Source organism: Alexandromys fortis, unplaced genomic scaffold (genome assembly GCF_014885135.2).
Source record: "Alexandromys fortis isolate MF-2015 unplaced genomic scaffold, M_Fortis_MF-2015_v1.1 scaffold_486, whole genome shotgun sequence".
In the NCBI taxonomy this organism is placed as follows: domain Eukaryota; kingdom Metazoa; phylum Chordata; class Mammalia; order Rodentia; family Cricetidae; genus Alexandromys; species Alexandromys fortis.
Window position 1 is genome coordinate 38463 of NW_026068368.1, and position 9661 is coordinate 48123.

General features: G+C 36.9%; 1 protein-coding gene across 1 annotated transcript in view; it reads right to left on the reverse strand.

Annotated features, from left to right (window-relative positions):
- Positions 1-9264, reverse strand: part of LOC126495460 (vomeronasal type-1 receptor 4-like) — a 17790-nt gene extending 8526 nt beyond the window's left edge. Inside the window, exon 1 of the mRNA XM_050133042.1 lies at positions 8343-9264. Within this exon, the coding sequence (XP_049988999.1) occupies positions 8343-9264 (922 nt within the window). The remainder of the gene's footprint in view (positions 1-8342) is intronic.
- Positions 9265-9661: the final 397 nt, after the last annotated feature.

A 9661-nucleotide genomic window follows, 5' to 3' on the forward strand; every position in this document is an offset into this window, starting at 1 on the left:
TAGAGAAGCTAAATAAGAAGGAGAACCCAAAGAAAAACATATAGGCATCCTCCTGAATATTAACCTTCATCAGGCGATGAAAGGAGACAGAGACAGAGACCCACATTGGAGCACCGGACTGAAATCTCAAGGTCCAAATCAGGAGCAGAAGGAGAGAGAGCACGAGCAAGGAACTCAGGACCGTGAGAGGTGCACCCACACACTGAGACAATGGGGATGTTCTATTGGGAACTCACCAAGGCCAACTGGCCTGGGTCTGAAAAAGCCTGGGTTAAAACCGGTCTCGCTGTCATGTTTTAATCAATAACTCAAGTAACATTTATCCTTCGCAAAGATCTTTGATGCAGTTTGACAGCTGAGAGGTGTTGCCATTTAAGAAGGACAACCTCACCAAACAAATTTTAGTATAACTTCTTACCATGTTCTAAATAAAGGGCGATTTAAGATATATAAATGCAAGTTATTAAGGTGTGTACCTGAAAGTTATAAAGGTCTGAGGACAAATGCAAGTTATCAAATTTCTCTCTCATTATGCTCCCATTCATAGTTTTAACATTATCAATAAACTGCTAATAAGCTATGAATCTAACTCCGGCAGAGTGTTACTACTGCCACCAAGATCAAGATTTTAAATTCTCTTTGGTCATTTTTTAAAGATACCTTTCATTGTACAAAAACATCTGACACAGTCATTCTGACATAAATGTGCTACTGTTTTTACAATGTATTTGTCTAAAACTTATGTTTTGCAAACTCAAAAATTTCTTGTGAGTTCCAGGGAGCCAAATTGAAGGATCCACCTTAGACAGGTGAGATATACCCCTCTCAAATTCCTGGTCCTGGTTGTTGTTGTTGTTTTTTTTTTTTTTTTTTTTCTTTTTCAGCTTGACTTTGTCCTCTGCTCTACCAGTTCCTTGCTAGGTCCAAGAGACACTAGACAGTTCTACACCACAAATTCTGGACAGGAGCAAAGCAACTAGCTACCCTAGGATATGATCAGCACCCAACTTTCTCATGCTACCCCAAAAGGACTTCGACACCCACAAATAAGCAGGAAGCAGTCTTGAGAATTTGACATCCGAATTCCCTAAACCTTCTATACCTAACTAACTCCCCAGCTTTTTATTATAAGAAAAAGATAGGAATGTTGAAATCTACTGGCCTGGTCTGTCACCTGGGCTCCATGTCCCTTTAAGAGATAAGAACCACCCACTCCCAAACTTCCCCCCTTCTACCAAGGCAAGCAGATACTCCCATCTCTATCTGCCCTTCTTCTGGAGAGATAGCTTCTGCTTCTCCCTCTCCCCTCTTTTTTCTTTCTCCCTTCCCCCTTCTCCCTTTCCTTTCCCCCTCCATAACCCACTAAATGAGCAGCTCTATGCCCCAGCTTTCGTTGCATGATGTATCTGTCTATCTTTCACCCATCATGGTCTCCCACCCACAAGGGAATGTGCCAAGGCCTCTGATGGCCTGCCACTGCCTCTCCAAGTACAACCACCCTTCATGGGACTAGCCTTGGGTCACTCAACATTTATGAATGATAACGGAAAAAGAAAGAGCTTACAGAGTTTTAGTTTCAGGCATCTTTTTATGTTCAATGAAAACTGACAGTATAGAATCAAATGTTGAGAGCTTTGAGGGGAGTTCAACCAAAATGAAAGCCCTTACCATTAAAATTTTGGTCATTATGTAATTTACTTTCAAATGGTCTGGAACAATTACAGAGTGAAGAGTCATTCAATCTGGTTTAGAACAGGAAATTTAAAAGGAGTCCATTAAGTTCATCATGTGTAGTGTCATTTCAAATGTATTTTAATACAGACTTTCTATAGATATGCGAGTAAAACAGTCCCACTGGTAGGCCTTACAGACCAGACTATGGCAATACATACTTTTAATCCCAGTAACCACAATGACACACAGTTTTAATCCACATAGCCACTATAGTCGACATAGAAATTGGATGGTGCATGCCTTTAATCCCAGTGGTGCATACCTTTGATTCCAACCCTAGAGAGGAATATAAGATGGGTCAGGAAAGCTCTTACACAGTCTCATTCTGAGATTCCAGGAGTCAGGATCGCCATTTCAGACTAAAGTTGAGATAAAAGACAGTGGCTGGCAGTTTTGCTTTTCAGATCTTCAGGTTGAAGCTCAATTTCTGACCCTGAGGTTTTATTATTCATGCTTCAAATGTGACATAAAAGAGGGAAGTAAAAAGGCTAGACATTTTCAGTCAGCACAGGAGAATGTTCCTTCATAAGAAGATGAGGGCGCAGTATTGGAGGAAAATGAAAATGAGAAGAACCAAGAGACTGAAAACGACTGTGCTCCTCTTTCATCAAATAAAACAGATTTAGAATCAAGAAAGGCTGAAAGGCTAACTTCACGTTTATAGGTATGAGAGTTCCCAAGTCAAAGAATAGAAAAGGACAAAGGAAACTTTCCAGTAGTGAAAAGGGGAAAGAAGAAGATAAAAAAGGACATCTCAACAGGAAAAAAGAAAGGAAAAATATTAAAAAGGAAAAATTTTCCAGTAGAAAAAGGGGAAAGAAAATAAATTTTCCAATATAAGAAAGGGAGTTGGAACTGGGCAGTGGTGGCATATGTCTTTAATTCCAGCACTTGGGAGGCAGAGGCAGGCAGATCTCAGTGAGTTCAAGGCCAGCCTGATCTACAGAGCTGAATTCAGGACAGCCAGAACATAGAAAAAAAAAGAGAAACAAACAAACAAACAAAAAGAAAGAAAAAAGAAAAAGAAAAAAAGAAAAGGAAATGTTTAATTATGGACCTACAAAGCTACCTTATGATGGAATTGAGGAATAACCATTGGGTCATAAGGACACCCCAACAGGAATTCCCAGTGACTGTGAAATAAAGCCCCAAGAATAATCAATATTCTCAAGGTTATGTTCAGATTGATTAGAGACCTATGGACATGAAAGACCTGAAAAGAATAGAGGCAGCTGTTGTGACATATGGGATGCATTCATTCTATTTAAGACTGGTTTTAAATAACTGGGCTAATTGGAATAGTTATTCCACAAGATTGGAAGGATCTTATGGCAGCTATACTAGAATGTAGTCCTCAACTGCAATGTCTTGCTTGATGAATAGAGAAAGGAGCAGCCATGGAACAGCAGAATCAGACCAGAGGAATGAATACAGTGAAAGACGGGGTCTGTACACAGACAGGTACAGTTTGATGTTGTCAGCATCACGCAGTGGTGTTTAGTGACCTTAAGGGTTTGGGGTAAGGTGAGCAGTCACAGATAAGATCTATCTCCTTCACAAAATCACCTAAACTGCAGGATAAGCCTACACTGATTTTTTTCCCTAATATTAATTACAGCAGTGCATAGAGCAGTGGCTGATCCTGAAGCTAGAAAGGGACTAATTGAGTCTTTGGATTTCAGAATGCTAAAAAAGAATGTCAAAGGCCATAAGGCCTTGAAGATCAGGGTGCTCCTTTACAGGAATGGATTAAAGTTACTGCTGATAATGGATGCACAGACTCTAATTCTCATATAATTGGTCAAGCCTTTAAGTTAAATGTCTTAGATCCTAGAATACAAGATGCTCTATCTGTGGAAAATTGGGACATTTAAGGAAGATTATTTTTATTTTATTATGAAAAAGGACACCTCCTAGGATAGTCACAGTAGAAAGCCTCTAACCCCAGGAATTTGTAGATGTGGCAAAAACAAAACAAACAAACAAACAAACAAAAAAACCCCAAAGAAATAAGCTAATGAATGTCAGGTAAAGAAAGATATACATGGTACTTCTTCACAATTGGAAAACTTGTAGGGCTTAGCTCAGAGCCCAGGAACAAACAACACTGTTACCAATTTCCTGTCATCAGTGGAATGACTCATCAACAGAGCTATCAGGGAAACATGGGCTCAGCATTGGATATGCAATTCATGACACTTTAGGGAGCACTGCTTAAGAACTGGCAGTAGATAAACATCTTGCACTATCTCCATAAGTTCCTTGTTTATAAGATGGTCATTATTCCCCAGGAACAGTAGGAATAAGATTGGGAAGAAGCAACTTAATATCTTAAGGATTTCTTGTACACCCAGGAATTGTAGATGAAGATTACTAGATAGAAATGAAAATTATGTGTTTTGTGAAATATACAGTGCAAAAAGAAGCTGATGATCAATATATCAATTATTATTACTCCAATATTTAAAAGGCAAAACAGATCTAGCAAGTAGAACAGAAAGTTTTGGAAGGGCTGGGAAAAAAAAGACATTTTGGCAAATGGTCATAAGGCCTAAATTAAGAATACAATTAAGTGGGTCAGAAATTGAAGGATTATTTGATTTTGATGCTGCTGTAACTAAATTTTCTCAAAAATCCAAAATCCAACTGGATTTTGCAAGAAGTCTCTTCTTAGTTCATAAGTCTTCCTTGGAACCTAATCATAGGTAAAACAGATTGTAGAGTAGTTTAAATGTATAGGGCTTAAAGAAGATGAAGGGATGTTGAAGTCTTATGTAGCTGAAATAGCAATGAATTTATGAGGGAGAGAAGTGTTATCAACAATGGTGAGCTAAAATTAATATTCCTACAATTTCAAAAGGAACTCATAAAATGAAGCTAAAAATGGGGCATGTTCCTGCAAATGATATTGCAAAAATTGTCAAGGAAAATAACAGACTATACAGGTGGTTCAGCAGCAGGACAAAATAAGAATTTACTATCCAAATTTGGAATAAGGGCCCCAGTCAATAACCCAACTGCTCTGCCTTTAAAATAGTTGACTATTAAGCCTGTATGGGTGACTCGGTGACCCTTAACTAAAAAGAATTATATTTACTTGAGTAGCTGGTACAAGAATTTTTAGATATTAGTCACATTGAGAAAACTACTAGTCCATGCAATTCTCCTGTATTTATAATAAAACAAATCTGGAAAATGGAGAATATTGACTGATTTAAGAGCTATTAATAAGATATTTCATCCTATGTCATCTTTACAGCTGGGGATTGCTTTTACATTGTTACTTATAACAATGGCAGGGCCAGTAAAGAGATTATCACTAGAACATTCTTCCACAGGTAATGATAAACAACCAAAGCAGGAAATATCAGTAAAACAACTCAATGTCCATATGATTCAGTTAAAAAATCAGAGTTGTTTGCCATCCTGATGTTTTTATTAGACTTTATTTAATATCTTAAATATAATTACTCATCCAGAGTTTTCTGGGCCATTAGCAAATGAAAATGAAGGATTTGTCAATTGTTGATAGGAAATGTGTTTGAATTAAGAGAATTTCATGAGAATAATCATGTTAATATTGGGGGCTTAAAGAAAAAAATTCTATTACTTGTCATAAAGCTAAAAAATTTAAAAAAAAAATCTGTCCTGCTTATTCTTTGTAAAGTCAAGTTCCTTTGCCTGCAGGAACTAATCCTAAAGGTACACAAAAGAATGAAATTTGGCAAAAGGATGTATTTCATTTAGCATAATTTGGAAAATTAAAACACTTTCATCATACTATTGATAAACATATTCCGCATTTTCATGAACATCAGCCTTAAGCTCTGAAAAGGCTGATTCTATAATTATACACTTATTAGAAACAATGTTTCTAATAATTAAAACTGATAATGACCTAGGTTATGTCTCCAGTAAAATCAAGTATTTTTTGCTTGTTACAAAATAAAATATGTTACATGGATACCATATAATCTTATATAACAAGTTTTTGTTGAAAGTTCTAATCACACTCTAAAGGCGATGCTTGTTAAACAGAATGGGTCTGTGAGGATCCCCAAGTTTAGACTGCCTATTGTTCTACTAACTATACATTTTAAAGGCTAATGAAAGAGAACAACAGCTGTATAGATAAGACTGCTGAAATAAATCAGCCAATGTGCTACAATATGACTTGACATCAGTATGCAAAAAGGGGGAAGGTATTATCATAGATATGTGGTTATACTTGTGTTTCTACCGGAGAGAAGAAGCTGTGGACACCATCAAAATTCATAAAGCTTACATATGACAGGGATCTCTCAGATGCTGATAACTTTAGCTACTGAGATGCCTCAGGGGCGGGGAATGATACCAAAAGCCTTTGAAGCAGACAGTGAATCCTCACAACTGAAAGCAGCTTAAGAACTTGTGTGACAAAGGAGAGGAGATAATACATATGACTCAGAAACATTTGAATGCTACAAATTTGATCCTTGCTATGCTATCCTTGACTACATTGCTGGTAAAAGGGACCGATCACAATTATGGGGCATATGTTCCCAAACCATATTCCTGTGATGATTAATGAATCTTCTTAGCTACGTGGTCCTCATGACCACCGAGGTCCTTCTCAGCCAGAGAAGGATGGGGAATGGATTATGAATTACATTGTGAGAGCACAGGAAATTCCTATAAGTATGGGAAATTAAATTTAATGCCCAAGTCTAATCTTTCAAGTGTGTCTATCTATAGTTAAATCTATCTAAAATAATCATAATATGGTTTATAAGCTTCAGGCATCTAGTTTTGAAGGACATGAGATGAATGCTACTAGTTTCATAGACCTACCATTCGGTGAGATGAGGGTTACTAACAAGGAATCTGATTGAAGGTATTGGCAACAATGTAAGAATGAGAAACCTTGAGTGATGATCAATATCTCCCACAGAGGCATCAATGATTGGCGCCCTTATAGTTCTCAAGTAAAATGTTCTCACTCAAAGTTAAGATGGCAACAGCTTAGTTTGAATGGAAATGTAGAAAACAGTCCTTTTGTTAATGCACATATACAATGAAATTAGTTGGAATGTCAAGTCTTCTCCTGTGATTTGTCAATTCAATTCAGAAATCAGCAAGTGCCTCCAATCTTCTGAAAGCATGAGAAGAAAAGTTAAGCATTAAGGATAATAAGTATACTTTTGTCTTTTAGACTAAATCAAAACCATCCTTCTATGGAATGTGTATCATTACTTTAATTACCATTGAAGCAGCCTGTATAATGGCACCCTAGTAATAGCAGCATCACTTGAGAATGCTGTACCCTTAATGCCTATATTAATTCTAGTTTATCTTCAAACATAACCTTTGAAAGTTTACACGTGCTTAGAGTAAGGCCAGCTAACTGAATACCGGGTAAGTTGTTGAAGTCATTGTGGGATTCACCTGTGATGATCCTGACACAGAAGCTCGGCGATGAAATATTAAGAAGAACACGTCAAATGGTTGGACTTGTTGTTGTTGTTATTTTGGGAATTATTACAATTACTGCTGGTGCTGCAACAGCCAGAGAGTTCTTTCATAAAGCAATTCAAACTGTTGAGTTAGTTAGAAACTGACAAAAACAACCAGCAGTGTTTTGGACTGAACAAAATAAGATAGATAGTGAGGTAGTTAAAGAATTAGCTGATTTGTGAGAAACTGTTATATTGTTAGGGGATCCATTGGAAATATTGAAAGAGCAGAAAAATGGAAATGTGATTGGTATGTTGCATATTATTATTTTACACCTCTTGTTTAATGAAAACAAGCATTTTGGGAAAAGGTTAAGATGTATTTGTTGGGTTACCCAAATTTTTTCAGATGGTTTATGATTTACAGCAAGAAATTAAGAAAAGGTTTACAAAAAAATTACCTGATATGACAGGAATGAATGTTATGGAAAGCTTGCAGACACCATAGCCTCATTCAGCCACATGGATAACTTTAATAGATTTCTTGTTTTAGCAAGTATCACTCTTCTGTTTGCAATAGTAACCTTATTGGCTTTAACGTGTCTTTTGACTTACACAAGATTGTAATACAGAAAGAAAAGAGGCCATATTTTGCTGTAATGCTGCATAATTTAAAGTACAAACAGAAGGGGAATCTGTAAGGAGAATCCATACATAGATACAACTGGCTTGCCTCTGGAGGATTGTTTTCACCTAGCCTTCTTTTATTTGCCTTTTGTGATTGCTACCCTGTCTCTGGGACCTTCTGTTTGTAGTTTTATCTGAGAGTTTCCTGGGGGTTCAAAGACTAAGCAAAAGTTGGCATTGGAAAAGCTCCTGCACACTGGTTGGTATGCTGAATAGAGAATTTTCATTTGGCATTATCCCTTTGAGATACTCAGATACAGTGTTTGTGGTGTGAAAATGAACTTGCTAAAAGTGTTAGGTTACATAACAATAAAAATGCCATAATCTAAGGGAGAGCATCCCAGTCTGAGAGATGTTGAGCCCCCTGTAGATGGAAAGGCGAAAATCATCCTTAAAGTGGCTCTGCCTCCATTCCATGGACCTGCGCGAACCCACACTGACTCTATGACAATTTACATACTTAAAACATGGTTCAATAATTTTTATTACTGTAACAGACAAAACTGAATCTGGATACAATGGAGTAATGATTCACAAGAACAAATGGCCCAAAAGATGAAAAACACAGAGAAGTAAATGAAGTGATGTTCATCAGCCACCAGTTGTGATGATATGAAAGAGTAATGATGCCTTGTAAGATGGAAGATAATGTATAAAAAATAAGAAAGGTAGACACCAGTGCCAGGATATTCTTTGTGGCTCTGGACTCAGGGGAGTTTCTGCTTGAACCATGTGTTCTACGGATGTGCTGAACCCTCTGCTTGTGTCTATACAAGATGACAACCATGAAGCCACTGGACCAGATGATGAACAAAGAAAAAAGGACTTCTGGGAACACCACCAAAGCTATAAACAGCAAATGACTGATTTCATTGTATAGTACAATAAGACAGTATCCAAAATCTTGTGTTCTTGTCATGTTTTTGTCATTCCTTTCAATAAATGGGTAGATAAAGAAAATGAAGTGCATCAATATGTAGAAAAGCCAGAGTAGGGAAATGATGCAGCCAATAGACCTGGAAACTTTGACTTTATGATCCTTCCAACAGGATTCCCTGGGACTGATCATCATGGACTGGAAGACACTCAAGAGGCAGGAGGTTCCAATGGACAAACTCCGGCCAACTCTTTCAATGTAAAAAATTAATCTACATCCAAAATAATTCAATAACTGCCTCAACACAAAAGGAGTTATTGTGTGGGGCAATCCTGATGAGAGAATGATCATGATATTGGCTGTTGTTAGATTGAAAAGAATTATATCTGCGGGCTTTAACATACGTTCTTTATAGTAAAAGACTACATAGTAGAACAAAAGGGAGAAATTTCCGAGAATTCCAATTGTTGTTTGTGATAAGAAAATTAGTCCAATTATGAGGTTCCAGATGTTTGTCATGTGATTCGGCGCCATTTCTTTCAGACTATAGACAAGCTGTTTGTCTTGGCAGAAGGAATAAAAAAATACTTGCAGTTTTTTGAGGAAGAAGAAATCTTTTAATACTAAGAGGCTTAAATAGAGGATCCATTAACTTCAGGAGTTGATGGCCAGCCTAGACCACATAAAATGACCTCATTCAAAAAATTCTTATAGTAGTTACTTTCCATGTATGTATGGTTGTTAGGAATGCTTGACACCTTAGAATGCATGTATTGATGGAAGAACATTCATTAATTTTCACAGAAAATGGAGCATTTGAGTCAATATGGTGTTAGCCTGTTAGAAACAATGAAAAATGACAGCCCATACAAAGAAACACAAATCCAGAAAATACTGATATTGGATATATAATATTATATAAAAGAATACA